This window comes from Podarcis muralis, chromosome 5 (genome assembly GCF_964188315.1).
Source record: "Podarcis muralis chromosome 5, rPodMur119.hap1.1, whole genome shotgun sequence".
NCBI classification, from domain to species: domain Eukaryota; kingdom Metazoa; phylum Chordata; class Lepidosauria; order Squamata; family Lacertidae; genus Podarcis; species Podarcis muralis.
Genome location: NC_135659.1, coordinates 96,786,622 through 96,803,930, shown reverse-complemented (window position 1 = coordinate 96,803,930; position 17,309 = coordinate 96,786,622). Strand labels below are relative to the sequence as shown.

The following is a 17,309-nucleotide window of genomic DNA, read 5'->3' as shown; positions in this document are numbered from 1 at the left end:
GCATAACAACAACAACAACAACAACCAATAAAACAATCACTGAAAAAAATCATAATGACAGTCCTCCACTTTTAAAGGGCCATGGATTGTTTAATGGCCAAGGACCAGTAAAGAGGGATGTTTTCATCTGGCACCTAAACACAGAGCGTGGTGATGAGAATGCCAAGGTTGCAGGTTTGATCCCCGTAAGGGACAGCTGCATATTCCTGCAATGCAGGAGATTGAACTGAATGATCCTCAGGGTCCCTTCCAACTCTATGATTCTGTGAATCTATGACAGGCAATGATGGCACCAGGCGAGCCTCTCTGGGGAAAGCATTCCACAGACAGGGAGCCACCACAGGAAAGGCCCATTCTCGTGTTGCCACCCTCCGAACCTCTTGGGGAGGGAGGGACACAGAGAAGGGCCTTGGATGACAAGTGCAGGGTCCGGGTTGGTTTGTATGAGAAGAGGTGATCCTTAAGGCACTGAAGTCCTGAGTCATTCATTTGCCACAAGGAGAAGGGTGATTACTCTTTAGAGGAAACCTACAACAATTTATTTTTTGCTGCAGGTGCCAAAGGCCAAGATTTGGAAGTTCTGCAGCCTCCAGGACCCTTGTCTGTGTCCGCAGGAGAGACCCTCACTCTGACATGTACAGTGCGTGGAACTGGTCCACCAGGAGGCGTGAAATGGCACAAGGGGTCGGACAAAAAGCAGCCCATTTACAGTGATAGAGGACAATATCCCTCCCGCGTGACCAGGGTTGTTGCTGGATCACAAACAGACTTCAGCATCCGCATCAGCAACATCCGACCTGAGGATGCCGGGACCTATTACTGTGTCAAGTACAGGGCAGCAGCCCAAGAAACAGAATTTAAATCGGGAGTGGGCACTGAGGTTTCCGTGATTGGTAAGTATCCTTCAATTTCTCTTTGTTTCCAAGGAGGACTATCTGCCCCCCTCACCCCAGAAGCTCCACATTATGTAGAAAAGCAAAGGCATCTAATGAGGCTCGGACCTTTTTTAAAAAACTGAAAAATAGCCTTGGTGGGAGGCATGTTTGAGTAGTGGAGCAGTGGAAGGAGAAAGGATGCATAACTTTTTCAGTGCTGGGCAATATCCTGCTCAAAATCTCTTTTCTCCCTCCTCGTACATGGTCCCAAAGCTGCTTTTCATACTTTGAAAACCTAGATGTCATTATGTGTACTTAACCCCTTTGGCAACTCAGCTACGTGGAGAGCCTCTTGTGAGCGATGGGGATATTTGATCTGCCAGGGAATGGGACAACTCAGTTAATCACCTGGGAATTTCCTAGCTATCCAGGACTCATTCTTCAGCCCTTGGACTGGGCTGCAGAAATGGAATTTATTTTATCTACTTATTTCATCTGGAGTGGAGAGTTTGTGGCACAGGGGACATCGAGGCAGGGGTGTACGAAGTGGGGGGTGGTCCGCCCCAGGTGCCACTCGGGGGGGGTGACAAGATGGCCCTTGCCTCCCCCCAGCTGTAGAGCGGCCGAGGGCGCATACAGGCTGCTGCTCTCGTGTGCCATCCATATGGGCTGCCTCTCGCATGGCGCCCATACAGGTTGCCACTCTCGCGTGCCGCCCATACAAGCTGCCTCTCGCATGGCGACCATACAGGCCCGCAGCCCATACAGAGTGTGCACGCGTGAGTGGCAGCCCATACAGTCGCTGTGCTTGCGTCACTGGGCAGTTTGCCCCGCCCCTCGATGTCCCGCCCCAGGTGCCGGAGAGGGTTCGTCCGCCACTGCATTGAGGCAGCGCCTGGAGGCATCAGTGAATCAACCAACGCCTCCAATGGCGCCATGAAAGGTCACGATAAGTATTCTCTCAAAAGGCCACAATTAGACCTTTGGCTCTTCCCACTCGGTTCCTGTTTGCACTGCCTTGGCCTCTCCTTCATTCAATACACCCCTTTACAAAGAGCCACAGTGCATTGGATGCCAGGGGTATGGACCAAGGGAATAGGTGGGCCTGACTCTGTCCCAGCCTGGTCTGATTTCCTAGTTGGTCGATTAATCATTTGGGTAGTTGAGGGAAAAGGGAGAGGTACAAAGAGCTTCTCATTGGGATCAAGTACAGTGGTGGCTGATGAAGGGACCTTTTTACCATTGGTGGAAGAGGGATGTCCACAACATTTTGCACTTTTCTCTATAGATGTGGCAGGTTTTGTGTTCTGCCACACACAAAACCCAAGGCAGCCGTTTCGCCACTGGCACCCATGGCACTCTCTTAAAATTCCAAATGTGCCCACTGACCCGGAAAAGGATTTCCCTTGGGATGGGTCCTATCCTGCAAGGGTCACCAGGTGATGTGTCGATTCTTCCTCCCGCAGCCACGCCATCCCAGCCATCTATCGAGGGTCCCACGAGCAGAGTGTTATCTGGGACCTCGGCGACTTTCAACTGCACGTCGGATGGATTCTCCCCCCGAGCCATCAAAGTCACTTGGCTGAAAGACAACACCAGGATCGTGTCCCCAGAGCCCACCGTTCTGCCAGAAGGAGACAGCATCTCCTACCAAGTGCTGAGCAGCGCACAGGTGCCACTCACAAGAGACGATGTGAAGTCCCAGCTCATCTGCCAGATTGAACACGAGACCTTGCAGAGTCCCCTGCGGGAGTTTTTCAAACTTCGAGATATCCTACGAGGTACAGAGACTGGTGGGGGTCCGGCTGTGGGGTGGCGGATCATTGCATTTGATGGGGTGGCTGAGGTATCATGGCGTTTCTCACCTGCCTTCTGAGCAGCGAGCGTCACTGCTGGTTCCTGAGAGAGAGGGGCTAGGGAACAAGCAGAGCTTTTTCCCCAGCCAGAAATCACTGGAACTCTGTTCTGGCACCATTGCCAGAATGGTGGGCACCATTGCCATTATAAAAGAACAAGGCATCACGACAGCCACACGGATGTTGCTAACCCAGAGATGGAAAGAAAACAAGGTCCCTACTGGAGAAGAATGTCAAACTAAACTGCTGGATTATGCCAAAATGGCAAAACTGGCCAGAAAGCTCAGGGATCAAGAAGACCAAAACGTCAACAAAGAATGGGGAAAATTTATAATTTATCTTGTAAGCAGATGAAAACATTAGCAGAATCGCAATAACACTTGTAATGTAGCAAGTACTATGGAGATAATGGAGTAATATAGCGTATTTTTCGCTCCATAAGACACACTTTTTTCCTCCTAAAAAGTAAGGGGAAATGTCTGTGCGTCTTATGGAGCGAATGTGTGGTCAATCGCTGGCTCTTGCCCAGGCCTCCATTGTTGAATGTTCTGCAGACGGAGGCTGTTTGTTTCCCCAGCGACATGTGACTGGCTGATTAGATTATCTGTCTGGAAACTGTAGGAACGGCTCCCTTTCCTTTCCTAAAGAAGCTGCAGAACTGTGAGTTGAACCCCATAAAAACAGGATTTTCCCCCCTTTGCAAAGTAAGCTCAACAACTTTGAGCTGACCCTCAAAAAAGGGGGACTTTTCCCCTTTGCAAAAGAAGCTGCACAACTGTGAGCTGATCACCCCAAAAACAGGGTTTTCCCCCTTTTCTCCTCTAAAAACTAGGTGCGTCTTATAGTCAGGTGCATCTTATGGAGCGAAAAATACAGTAAAACATGGATTCTTGAATAATATGCAGTTGAAAAGGTTAACAATAATTGGACCTATGGAGGGGAAGGTGGGAAGTCCAGAGATTGGGAGGAATCTACAAATGTGGATATGTATGGTTGTCATTTTTAGACTTGTAAAATCAAATGAAAATTATTTCAAAAATATATATATAAAAGAACAAGGCAGGTGCTCATGGTGCTCATGCAGGTGGAGCCAATCCTGCACTCCTGCTGCCACGCAGCACCTCTCCCCTGCGCCATGCGCTTCTGCCTCTCCAGAACCAGCCGCTGTGCTCAGTGTTCAGAAGGCAGATCAGCAATGCTTCCCCTTCTGCATTGCTACCAAGTGCAAGGATGGGGAAGGGGCTGCAGATCTGGGATGCCAGGAAGAAGAAATTGGGAGAGGGGTTTAACGCTCTGGGGTCTTTGGGGAGAAAGGGCAGGAGATCAATTGAACTAATAAATTAATCTCCACTATGCATTGCCGTGCTTCCAAAGGGTGTTTAAGAGTCTACTAAGACTTTGAGCAAGATTTGAAAAGGGGGCAGCATGAAGCTTCTCATCTATGGCTTGATTTGCTTTCCTTGGTAGAGTTGAGAATAGTATATCCAGGTGTAACTTGGAGGGTTTTAGAACGTATGAATGGGTTCTCCTGGCTTACCAAGGGTTTGGGGTTGATTGGCCAGGAGACTTGGAGACCCCCGGTGGACTTTCTTGCCAAAGGGATTTCTCCATGACTTCAGCATGCAGAGATGAGCCTTTTCTCTAAAGGAGAGGTGGCAACTTTGAGCCAAGCTATACATTAGACACAGACACCTGCTGGTCCCTTTGCTGGAGAAGCTCCATTGGAGGGGGACAAATGGGAAGGGGCAGGTGCCCCTTCTGCCTCCACTATACTGCTTCTTTGCTCTCAATTGCTCCAAGAAAAAAATTGCCACTGGTACATAAGAAGCATTAACTTCGGCCCTTAGGTACATTAATTTAAAGGGGGGAAGCATTTCCTGCTACTAAGATGGACGCTAAGACACAGCCACACACCAATTTTGAAAAAACAAAAAAATTTCCTTCCAGTAGCACCTTAAAGACCAACTAAGTTAGTTCTTGGTATGAGCTTTCGTGTGCATGCACACTTCTTCAGATACCTGAAGATTATCTGAAGAAGTGTGCATGCACACGAAAGCTCATACCAAGAACTAACTTAGTTGGTCTTTAAGGTGCTACTGGAAGGAATTTTTTTTGTTTTGACTATGGCAGACCAACATGGCTACCTATCTGTAACCAATTTTGAAGGAGATCAGATGTGTGTTTGATCCTTGTCCAGTCTCCACAGTCCACATTCCCACCAGCGTCCATCCAAGAACAACTGATAATGAAATCTGAGAGGAGCCCTGTACTCCGAGTAGACCCATGGATAAAAGGGACCAAAGTTTTCCCATGTCCATTAATTTCAATGGGTCTACTCTAACATTGGATACAACCCGATAGGATCAAAGGGCAAAATTTTGAGCTGATGGGGTTAGGAGGTTGCTTTTGAGGAATATCTGTCCCTTCCCCTTTATACTGCAAATCAAAACCACACAGGCCATAAGAGGAGCCTGGCTGCTGGATCAGACCAAAGACCCACCGCATCCAGAATTCTCTTTCCTTAGGAGCCAACCCAGTACCCCAGTGGGAAGCCCACAAGCTGGGCATGAGGACAGCCCTCTCCCCACTTGAGATTCCCAGCCTCTGGTTATTCAGAGACCTACTTCCTCCAAGAGGGGAGGAGAACAAAGCCATTGTGACTTGTCACCATTGGTGGTCTTGTGCTCCATGAGTTTGTCTAACTCCCTTTCAAAGCCATCCAAGTTGGTGACCGTCAGTTCCTCTTGCAGATATGAATTCCATCGTTTACAGGCTGTATGGAGAAGGACTTTCTTTTATGGGTCCTGAATATTCCAATATTCTGCTTCACTGGTTGTCCCCAAGTTCTGGTGTTAGGAGATGATATCCACCTCTACCAGGAATGCAATTCTAGCCCGCACTGGAGTCTGGCAACCACTTCCCCTCAGGGGTATTGAGGTCCTCATTCTGATTTCTTTGCCTTTGTCCACACAGTTCCACCCAGAGTGAAGCTGGAAGCCAACCCAGCTAACCCCGTCCCGCTGAACGAATCGGTGACCTTCAGCTGCAGCGCGGAAGGGTTTTACCCAGAAGACACAACCTTGGCCTTGACTCTGAACAGCAGCCTGAGCGAAACAGGAACGGCTGAGCCCATGGCCCAGAACGGGGATGGGACATTCACCCTCAGGAGCTCCCTGAAGCTGAATGCCACGGAAGAAAGGAACCAGTCTGCATTTACTTGCCTGGTTACGCAAAACTCTCAGCCTGTAGCGACTGAAACGTCAGTGCTGAACATCAGGGTGCTGACTGAAGGAAGTGAAAGCGTCAGTATGGAGCCAGGTAGGTGTACACGCACCCGACCATAACACGCACGTAGTTTTTAGAGGAGGAAAATCCGTAGGCATGCCACCCGTAGGCATTCCCTCCATAACACGCACAGACATTTCCCCTTACTTTCTAGGAGGAAAAAAGTGAGTGTTATGGTGCAAAAAATACGGTAGGTACTGCTCCGGTGGGAAGGTAAATGGTGTTTCCCTGCGCTGCTCTGGTTTGCCAGAAGTGGCTTAGTCATGCTGGCCACATGACCCGGAAAAACTGTCTGTGGACAAATGCCGGCTCCCTCGGCCAGTAAAGCGAGATGAGCGCCGCAACCCCAGAGTCGGCCGTGACTGGACCTAATGGTCAGGGGTCCCTTTACTTTTACCTTTACACCTCCCTCCAGCGGCCAAGCTGGTGCTGAGTGTCTTGCTCTGCTTCCTTTGGACCCCACCAGTGAGGCTGAGGGGGGGTCATGTCATCTGGGCAGCCCAGGACCTCTATACACGCTGCCCAGGCTTGCGCCCCAGAGAGGTCACTTTGGTGCTGCTAAGGACAAGGTCTGACTTCAGTCCCAGAGGCAAACTCCATTGTCTCTCAAGACAGACAGGTGCCAACAAAAAAAACCCCTAAAGTTGTTGTTATTATGCAGTTTGTAATTCCCCCGATAAAGGGATTGGTCCTTCTAGCCTAGTATTGTCCACACTGACTGGCAGTGGCTCTCCTGGGTTTCCAAGCATGAGTCTCTCGCAGCCCTGCCTGGAGGTGCTGGCGGGGATTGAACCCAGTACCTTCTGCATGCAAAGCAGATGCTTTAAACCACTGAGCTACGGAGATGGGGAAGCAAGACGCCAGTTGCCAGCTAAATCAATGCAATCTCTTTGCAGATGAGAAGAAAATCTACATCATCAGCGCCGTGGTTTGCGCCCTCCTGGTGGTATTGGTGGTGACCATCATCTACTTCATCCATGCAAGGCATAACAAGGGTAAAAAGAATATTTGTTGCATGTGTGTCGTAGAATTGGAGTCCAACCCCCTGCAATGCCATTGGGTCAGTTGGGTCCAGTTCAGATCGCCCACAGAGGTACATAGAGGCACACAAACTGGATGAACTGTTGGCTCTGCATGGGGTCCCTACCCCCAATGCCATGGCTGTGGGACCCATAGCAGCAGATGTGGGGAGGAGCCCCTGGTGGTCAGATCAGATTAAATTCATACAATTTAAGTTCGCACAATTTAAGTTCTTCCAGAACGTCATGGCACTTGCCATCCTTGGCCTCTTGTGATCCCATCGACAGTCGACTCAAGTTCATTCCACTGAGTGGCCAAACTGGACTTTGGGGTCTCTCTGACTCAATGCATAATCCGATAGGAATTTGCTGGGTCGTATGTCACCCGTACAAATAAATATGGGTTTTCTTTTGAAAGTGTCAGCAATGAAAGTTTTGGGAGAAAGTGAGAATCTGGCAGTTCTAATTATTGAGTATTTAACTGGTGGCAAAGAGGAGGGAGAGACTTGTGAAGGTGCTATTCCCAATGCTGTGGGAGGTGAGGGAGCAGGCTGCCTCATGGTTGGGTTAACTGGCACCCTGGCATCTGCTGAAGATCATGTTATGATCACCTGGCTTTGCTTGATACAGACGTACTGAGGAAGGTGGTGGTTGAAAGGGACTGACAGTCAGAGAGTATTTGGGGGCTGTTGGGACAGAAGAATGGTCAACGTAAGAAGAACCAAGAACCTGTAGAAGAGAGGGCTCTTGTGCCTGGGTCCTGCTTCCTGGTTTCCCACTGTGAGAACAGGATCCTGGACTCAATAGGCCATTGGCCTGATCCAGCAAGCCATTCTTATGTTCTGGCAGCTAGTTCGGCCAAAAGGACAACCTAGTCCACCATCTGGTTCTCACAGCGCCAACCATAGACTCACAAGCAGGACCCCTGGGTGTTCTCTGACACTGGGCAAAGTTGATAGCCACCGTGCCTTGCCCTCCGTGAATTAGCACGATCCTCTTTTGAAGCCACCCAGGTTGGTGGTGATCATCTTGGCAGAGTCAGTTTCATAGTTTGACTAAGTGCCATGTCTGATGTGATGAAGCATCTCCTTTTATCTCTCCTGGATCTTCCAACACAGCTTCATCAGATGGTCTTCTGAGCCCTTCTCAGCAAGGGAAAGGTAGCACTACTTGTGCCTGTCTCTGTTTTCTCCTGCTGGGCAATAATTCCTTGCATGGTGGAAGGTGGAAGGTGGGAGAGATTTTAATTTAGCAAACAGTGTGTGAAAGAGTTATGCCCAATATCACGGTCTCCAATAGTGCAGATAGGTCTGAAGCTCCAGCAATATTTGCACACACACCCCAGGAGTAGTGGTCCAACCCAGCCTACCACCTCCTCAGCCTCCCTCCCTCTCCATCACTATGTTGTGGGGCTCAGAGACTGGTTTCCACCTCCACGACCAGCATGGAGAGACTTCAAGCTTCCTGAATTGACTTGGTTGTACTCTCCCACCTCCTCTGAGAGCTTCGGCAACAAAGCCAGGTCCACAGAGGTTCTCAGAGGACTGGAGTAGATATTTGAACTATTTGAAAAGCAATTGTAATAAACAGATTACGCTAGTAGGACTGCAAGAAGTTTTGTAAGGAGGACTATGCGAAATATCGCAGAGAAGATTATGAAGAGAATTATTAGTTAAGGATTATTAAAAGTAATAAGGAAATGAATGAAATGTAGATTAAGGGATCAAGATTGAAAAATCTTCAGATGTGGTCGATGGAAGTCCAAAACATTGTGTAAGATAAGAAAATATGTTATATGATCTTTGGGAATGATATGTAAAAATCAATAAAAATATAATAATAATAATAATAATAATAATAATAATAATAATAATAATAATAATAAACAAAGCCAGGTCCAAAATAAGAACTGGGACGTGGTAGGCCAAAATATAAAATGGGGCAAACTTGATTATCTGCTCATGAGCTACAAAATTGAGAAGAGCTGTGTAAAAAAGCACAAAATTAGTCTTAACTCAGGCAGGGGGAGGTTGTTTTGTTGTCGCTGTTGTGAAATGATTGGGAGAAGCCCATCCATGCACACAAACACACACTTGGCAGGGTCTGCATCTATAGTGGGACAGGCATTGCATGGGACCCAGGTAAAAATATATATTCCATCTTACGTGGGATTTTTTCTTCTTCTTCTTTTCTCTAGATAAAGAGCCCACATCTGTGAGGTAAGTCTGGCCTTCTGCTTTGAACAGGAAACTAATAAACTAGTGTAACGGTTAGAGTTTGGGTGGCTGGCTGGTTGTGCCTACCAGCTCCATTTAGCACAACCTTCCTCTGGCTTTTTTACAAACTCGCATCATCACGGTTCCTCTCCTCTGTTGAGCAAACTAAGAGATGAGGAAAGAATTTCCATTGGGAAGGAAATTGCAGGAGAATTTTCAGCAGTGCAGGTCCAAGAGGCCTCAGTAGAGGACTTAAGAAGCAGGAAGTGGCGCCATTTATTTTATTTTATTGAAGAAACAGCTGTGTTAGGCTTGCCTTTTACTCTCGGGTGATTTGTTTGACTTTCTTTGTCCATTTTTCTTTAGGCTGCACGAATCTGAGAAGGCTTCTGGGGGAGCAAATCAGGTAAGTTCTTCTAAATTTCTTCAGATGTTGAGCGGAGGCAGTGTTGGTGTTTGAAGCCAAGCGCACATGAAATTAGCCATTAATCCACCTGTACCCTGTAGTTTCCTGAGAAATGCCTCTGTTTGATGCACTTTCTGTCCAATGAACTTCCATCTGAAGCGGTGAAGCTGAGGTGTGTCCATTTGAGATAGCCATTGCACATGAGCAGGTTAGAGCACATGCATAGATGGCAGCTTCATCTGGAGTTTGGTGCAGGGAGACAAGACAGGTAATTATAGATTCCTAGAACTGTAGAATTGGAAAGGACCTCAGCGGTCATCTACCCGTAGTCCAACGCCCTGCAATTCAGGAATCTCAACTAACACATTCAGGACAGATAGCTATCCAGCCTCAGCTTAAAAACCTCCAGTGAAGGAGAGTCAAACAGCTCTTACTGTCAGAAAGTTCTTCCTGGTGTTTAATCTCCTTTCTTGAATCCATTGGTTCGGGGCCAGAGCAGGAGAAAACAAGCTTGCTCCCTCTTCCCTGTGACAGCCCTTGAGATATTTGATGATGGCTCTCGTATGTCCTCTCAGTCTCCTCTCTTCCAGGCTAAACATATCCAGTTCCTTCAACCGTTCCTCATCAGGCTTGGTTTCCAGACCCATTGATTGTCTAGATCACCCTTTGGGCAGATCTGTCAATTTCAGATACAGTGGTGCCTCGCAAGACGAAAAGAATCCATTCCGCGATTCTCTTCATCTAGCGGTTTTTTCGTCTTGCGAAGCAACCCCATTAGCGGCTAAGCGGATTAGCGCTATTAGCGGTTTAGCAGCTTAGCGGCTATTAAAGGATTAGCGGCTAAGCTGCTAAAAGGCTATTAACGGCTTAGCGGCTTAGAAAAAGGGGGGGAGCGGGGGGGAAATGGCGAGACCATAGGGATATTCGTCTTGCGAAGCGCCTCCAAAACGGAAAAACCCTTTCGTCTAGCGGGTTTTCCGTCTTGCGAGGCATTTGTCTTGCGGGGCACCACTGTATTAAATTCAGTTTAAGAGCAAAAGAAAGAAAGAAAGAAAGAAAGAAAGAAAGAAAGAAAGAAAGAAAGAAAGAAAGAAAGAAAGAAAGAAAGAAAAGCATCTGCTGGATCAGTGGCCGACCAGATGCCTGTAGAAAAACACATTTCCTCATCAGTGAATCCCTCACTAAAATTCATCAACTCTTTAGTGCTCATTTATTCTAATTTATCCTAATTCGCACTTTATCCTAATATGAGAGCGCATAATAATATAGTGCATGATAATGACATCCACTGTATCCTAATCTGCCCATTTTCGCATGGCATTTTGCTGACATACACACTTTCGCAAAGCAGTCTTCACTGCTGATAGACATTTCTATACACCCTTTCCCCCAAATATCTTTATGCAGGGGTTGTGTTTTTTGTGGTTGGAGTAATGCATCGCAAAATTTGAAGAGAAGTGTGACTTTCACAGGATAGATGCCTTTCGGTGTGCTTGCCATTTCAGGGAGTGCAAGATTAGGGAGGTTCGCATTGACATGTAAACCAATCCGAATTCCTCTGCTTCACCCCCAGCCTCAGAGGAGTGCTAGGTGTGTTCTGAAGTTCACTCTCCAAGAGAATCAGGATACTGTGAGGTGCAAGAAACAGGGTGAGCAAACTGAGTGCCCCAGAATTCTCTGCCAAGCACAGGGGTTCCATGTTGAACCAGCTGGTATGAGAATATTCCCTGAAGGTTTCATATTTTTAAAAACCTTGAATCCACTAGGCTGGTGACTGGGAGTGGCCGCCGGGATCATATAACACCGGTCCTGAAAGACCTACATTGGCTCCCAGTATGTTTCTGAGCAAAATTCAAAGTGTTGGTGCTGACCTTGAAAGCCCTAAACGGCCTCGGCCCAGTATACCTGAAGGAGCGTCTCCACCTCCATCGTTCTGCCCGGACACTGAGGTCCAGTTCCAAGGGCCTTCTGGCGGTTCCCTCACTGCGAGAAGCGAGGTTACAGAGAACCAGGCAGAGGGCCTTCTCGGTAGTGCCACCCGCCCTGGGGAACGCCCTCCCACCAGGTTTCAAAGGAAAAAACAACTACCAGACTTTTAGAAGACATCTGAAGGCAGCCCTGTTTGTTGTTGTTGTTGTTGTTTAGTCATTTAGTCATGTCCAACTCTTCGTGACCCCATGGACCAGAGCACGCCAGACACTCCTGTCTTCCACTGCCTCCCACAGTTTGGTCAAACTCATGCTGGTAGCTTCGAGAACACTGTCCAACCATCTCGTCCTCTGTCGTCCCCTTCTCCTTGCACCCTCCATCTTTCCCAACATCAGGGTCTTTTCCAGGGAGTCTTCTCTTCTCATGAGGTGGCCAAAGTATTGGAGCCTCAGCTTCACGATCTGTCCTTCCAGTGAGCACTCAGGGCTGATTTCCTTAGGGAATCTTTTAATATCTGAAGGACTATTGTATTTTAATATTTTGTTGGAAGCCGCCCAGAGTGTATGGGGAAACTGGTGTCTCCACCTGGCAGCTAAGTGATGTGAAGGCACCTCTTTGCCCATCACTCAGTTGTCGCTCTTGCAACCTAGCTCATTCTTTTGGGATGCTGATGATGACACGTAAGTGTCCAGCAAAGGTCATTTTCATATGAAGAAACCTCTCTGACTAGCTCAGCAAACTCCACTTGTCAGATTCTAACCTCACTGGGTACAGGACCCCACGACAAAGAAGGGACTCAGGGCATCATCCAGACTGGCATCCCCCAAAAAACCCACAATAACAACCCATAGTACAATCAGGAAAGGGTTTTCCAAAAAAGGAGGGTTTGAGAGGAGGCCCTGCCTGCCGTTCCATGGCAGAACCCCTGTTTTTATTTGCAGAAAGCCTCCAGAGCAATCCTTGGCTTTTCCAGTTAAAGAATTTCAGGTAAAACACCTGCCAGGAAGCCGATGCCACTCAAAACAACCTTTATTGGCTTGGTGGATTATTTCTGTGACTCTGGCAGCTTCGTCCCTCCGTTGGCTTGTTTGCAGGAATTTGTCCCTTCGTCATTCTTTTCTGGAAAACTGTGCTTCCGTGTCCCCACATCTGTATCTCGTACTTCCAAGGCAACATTTGTACTCCCACCCCCTAGACAATAAGGACTAGAACCCTGCTTTGTCTGCGGCGGAGTCTCTCCCCCGCCGCCTTACAACAGGGATTGTAACCACCGCCCTTGAAGACTTGCTGACGGCCACCCTTTTCTGTTGTTGACGTTCTTGTTTGTTTCCTTCACAAAATAATCACAAAGTGTCGCTCCCTTCTGAAAAGGCCCAGCTGCACAGCAGCCAGACGAGGGCTTATTTTTAGAGGCCCCCTTTTGTGTGGCGCGATTGTGCGATTTCGCTGAGCAAACCAGGCCCCCTCCGCCCTGCGCGTGGCTGTTTTTCTTCCAGCCTCGTAGCTGCTCACGTACGTACACAGCTGTCTTTGCATCGGGAAGATGTCATTCCTTTGGGACAATGGGAGAAGTGATGTCTATAGCTTCATCTAGGCTGCCAAAAACCCTAAACCCAGTCTAATGCTCACATTGCTCTGTGTGTGTGTGTGTGTGTGTGTGTGTGTGTGTTTAATTATTATTCTGAATTCATAGCAGCTGTTCTTGCATCTCCCAGCACCCCCAGTAAGCTTCCTTTTATTTATTTTTCCTTTGGAGCCAGTCTTGCAAAAACAACAGATCACGTGGTGAAATTGTTCCCGAGCCGAAGCATTTTCAGTCAACAGGTGGGGGTGGGGTAGGCAGGCATGTGGGGCTGCCCCTTTGGAGAAAGGAGGGAAGAAATCCCTGCACATAGATATCTAGCTGGTCAGGGAGGGGGCTAAACCAGGAGGCCGTCCCCTACATCTGTAACTAAGAAAAAGCACATTCCGCCACTCTGCAAATTGCTTTGTTAAATATTTAAAAAGTGGCTCGCACAGTCTAAATTGAATCAGACGGTATGAAACTAATTTCGCCATTCCGTTAATTAGTTTGCTAATTTTTTTTAAAAAAGGCTTGCGGACTCTTAAACAATTAAGTAATTAAAACAAATAAACCTGCTGAATTGAAAGTTATTGACACCTATTAAATTAAGACAGATAGAGATGGATAGGGCTTCAGGAAATATGGTGGGACACAGTCTCTGCCCCACTGTGAACCTGGCCTGGCATCACAGCCTGGGACCCTGAGCAGGCGAGGGCAGGGTGTTCAGAAACAGCAGCACAAACCATCTGGCACTCCCACTGCTGCTCTAGAACCCCATTGACCTGCCGCTGCCTGCCTCCTCCTGGCCACTGCGACAGGCAAGCGTGAAGGCGGCAGTTGCCTTGGCAGGGCAGCCAGACAAGGTGGTAGGCAACGTCTTGTGTTTCACCTGAAGCAGCAAAACGTCCTGGACCAGCCCCAGTCTCACCATCCCAGTAGATGGTAGATGCCAGGCTGCCAGGTCTTCAGAGTCTTCCCTGCTCGCCAGCCGCTCCTGGTATTGGTCACTGCCAGAAACAGGATGCCAGACCAGAAGGACTTTTTGACCTGATAGGAAGTGGCTGCATTGTGGGTCAGACCTTTGGTCCATCCAGGTTGGTATTGCCTTCCCTGGCTGGCAGCAGCTCTCCAGCTGTTTGAGGAAGGGAATCTTCCCCAGCACTTCTTGGAGATGCCAGGGATTTAACAACAATTATAATTTTATTACTTATACCCCACCCATCTGACTGGCTTGCCCCAGCCACTCTGGGCGGCTTCCAAGACATATAAAATCATAATAGAACATTAAAAACCTCCCAACAGAGGACTGCCTTCAGGTGTCTTCTAAAGGTTGTATAGTTACTTATCTCTGTTAAGGTTGTATAGTTACTTATCTGATGTTCCACAGGGAGGGCGCCATTACTGAGAAGGCCCACTGCCAGGTTCCGTGTAGTTTCACTTATTGCAATGAAGGAACTGCCCAAAGGTGGTGGACTTCTGTGTCTGGGCTGAGCGATGGGGGTGGAGACGCTCCTTCAGGTATACTGGGCCGAGGCCACTTAGGGCTTTCAAGGTCAGCACCAACACTTTGAATTTTGCTCAGAAACGTACTGGAAGCCAATGTAGGTCTTTCAGGACCAGTGTTATGTGGTCTCGGTGGCCATTCCTGGTCATCAATCAAGCTGCCACATTCTGGATTAGTGTAGTTTCCAGGTTACCTTCAAAGGTAGCCTCACGTAGAGCGCATTGCAGTAGTCCAAGCGGGAGATAACCAGAGCATGCACCACTCTGGTGAGGCAGTCAGCTGGCAGGTAGGGTCTCAGCCTGTGTACCAGATGGAGCTGGTAGACAGCTGCCCTGGACACAGAATTGACCTGCACCTCCATGGAGAGCTGTGAGTCCAGAATGACTCCCAGGCTATGCACCCGTTCCTTCAGGGGCACAGTTACACCATTCAGGACCAGCAAGTCCTCCACACCTGCCCTCCCCCTGTCCCCCCAAAACAGTACTTCTGTCTTGTTGGGATCCAACCTCAATCTTTGAGCTGCCATCTGTCCTCCAACCGCCTCCAGACACTCATACAGGACAATCACCGCCTTCACTGGTTCCGATTTAAAGGAGAGGTAGAACTGGGTATCATCCAAAACAGTGCTTCTGTCTTTGGACCTGAGACCTTCTGCCTGCAAAGGAAGATGCTCTGCAACACTACTGCGGCAGGTTCCCATGGTCCCGTGGGCCTTCTCTCGTGCTTCTTACTGACTTCTCCTTCTCCTTCTTGCCTCCTCAGGAGCCTGATCCCAACAACGTCACCTATGCAGACTTGAACTTCGAAAAGGCGCCCAAGAAGAGCCCCCAGCAGGTGGTCGAGATCAGCCAGCAGTCTGAATACGCCAGCATCCAGACTGTCCCGCCAGCACCCAACGATGAAAACGTTACCTATGCAGATTTGGACATGGTCCACCTAAGCAAAGCTCCCAAGAGACCTGCCCCGCAGCCGGAGGAAACCAGCTCAGAATACGCCAGCGTACAGGTTCGGGGCAAGTGATCCCTGGCTGACGCCGTCAGCTCTCTGTGGCTTGCCGGCCCTCTTGCAGGGTTGTCGGAGACCTCCCTTGCTGGGGTTGGATCCTTGGCCTTGTCTCCAGACTGGGTCTCAACTGAGGAGCAGTGGGATTTGCCTGCCAAGGAGCGGTTCCTGCAGTTTCTTTGAGTGGAACTTAATGTACGTAGCCAAGGTCAAGGAGGAAACTAATTGGTGCTACACACAATTGCATCCTGGTACTTGGGCTAGTTCATGGTGCCTCTTCATCCCCTGGTTATCAGGTGGACGGGGGGTGCCTAGACCAACTAAGGATCTAACACAGCTTTTATCACTGGGACCATAACTCTCTTCTTTCGATTCATCCAAACACGTCGCACGGAGCAAGTGGCGAGTTGTCACCTTGGAGGCAGGCGGGCCTCTCTCTTCAGCTTTGGCCAGCTAAAGGCCTTCTCTCCACTTCCTTCTGGGACAACCAAACCCTCTCAGATGCCACCTTGAGAAGCTTTTCTTTTCCCTCACGGGGACTGAACAAAACCAAGTTGGCAGCCCCAGCTAGCTCTGTGGGGTGGGAAGAAGCAAGTGGACACTACCCACATCAAGACTTGGTGGAAACACCCACTTCCCCAGGTCCTTCTGGGAAGAGGAGGAGGAAGAGGAGAAGCCTGCTTTCTTGCTCATGATGGCATCTGATTCACTTTGTATCTCTCTAGTCCACAGATGTATTTTCCTCGCTCTCCCCCTGACAGTACGTCTTGGGACAGTGCCTCTTGGAGATACAGCAGCTTGTTCTGGGCTAGCAGTTGCCAACCTGGTGCCCGCATGATGTTTCGGACTTTGACTCCCATCACCTGTTGATCTTGGTGGAGGTTGCCGTCCAAACACATCTGGTGGCACCAGGCTGGTGAAGGCTGTTCCACGACAACCCATCGATCTTGCCTAACCCCAGGGGCCGATCTCTGGCAAAGCCAAATCTGTAGAACGCATTTTAGGTGTGTCAATCTGCTCCTCATTTTTATTTCTTTTTAATCCGCCTTTTTTATTTCATCCCTACGTGTGTCTAGAATTGGGGAGGGGTGACCTTGGACGTGTCTTGCAGCCTCTGTGATAGGCCTTAGGAAATACGAAGCCACGTTGAAGAATCTTGTCCGCTCCCGTCTCTGCCATGTTCTGCCTGGTTCCTCGGCTGACCCCTCCCAGATTTGGCTAAGTAGGGGCAGCAACCTTCACAACAGAACTAAGGCCTGCAAGAGGTGTGTGTGAGTGCTTCTGAAAGCTGATTTTTGCCGCCACCACCACTGTTGCGTGGTTAGAGAAGAGAGAGCTTCCAAGCCAGCCATTCTCCATCCTGGCAGATCTCCATCCGCTCGTATCTTTCCTGCAAAGCCACTCCCTAACACAACACAAACACACTCACAAGCCCAACCTGCTACTCTGCTTGGGCTCCATCATGGCTCGTTTTTCTTGCGGCCATTTTGGGTCCGTTATCATTGTTGTTTTGCACAGTTCACAAATGTGCAGTAGCCCCAAGCAGACATTGGGGGTGCCCCACCACAGGGGAACAGCAGTGAGTGATTATGGGGCAATGACTGTTGATAGAGGAGAGGAAAGGTGGTTTTGGGTGGATGCCAGTAGAGCGGC

At 48.8% G+C, this 17,309-nt stretch overlaps 1 protein-coding gene across 6 annotated transcripts in view; it reads left to right on the top strand.

The window, feature by feature from the left end:
• LOC114599795 (tyrosine-protein phosphatase non-receptor type substrate 1-like) overlaps positions 1-16,928 on the top strand; it is a 115,228-nt gene extending 98,300 nt beyond the window's left edge. For 5 of the 6 annotated variants that reach the window (XM_077929411.1, XM_028735515.2, XM_028735513.2 and 2 more), the window contains exons 3-10: positions 555-893; positions 2,342-2,656; positions 5,705-6,049; positions 6,913-7,011; positions 8,154-8,195; positions 9,233-9,254; positions 9,618-9,657; positions 15,417-16,928. In XM_077929411.1, coding sequence (XP_077785537.1) covers positions 555-893; positions 2,342-2,656; positions 5,705-6,049; positions 6,913-7,011; positions 8,154-8,195; positions 9,233-9,254; positions 9,618-9,657; positions 15,417-15,674 — 1,460 coding nt within the window. In that variant the 3' untranslated portion in view covers positions 15,675-16,928. The remainder of the gene's footprint in view (positions 1-554; positions 894-2,341; positions 2,657-5,704; positions 6,050-6,912; positions 7,012-8,153; positions 8,196-9,232; positions 9,255-9,617; positions 9,658-15,416) is intronic. The other variant, XM_028735517.2, reaches the window with a different exon arrangement.
• Positions 16,929-17,309: the final 381 nt, after the last annotated feature.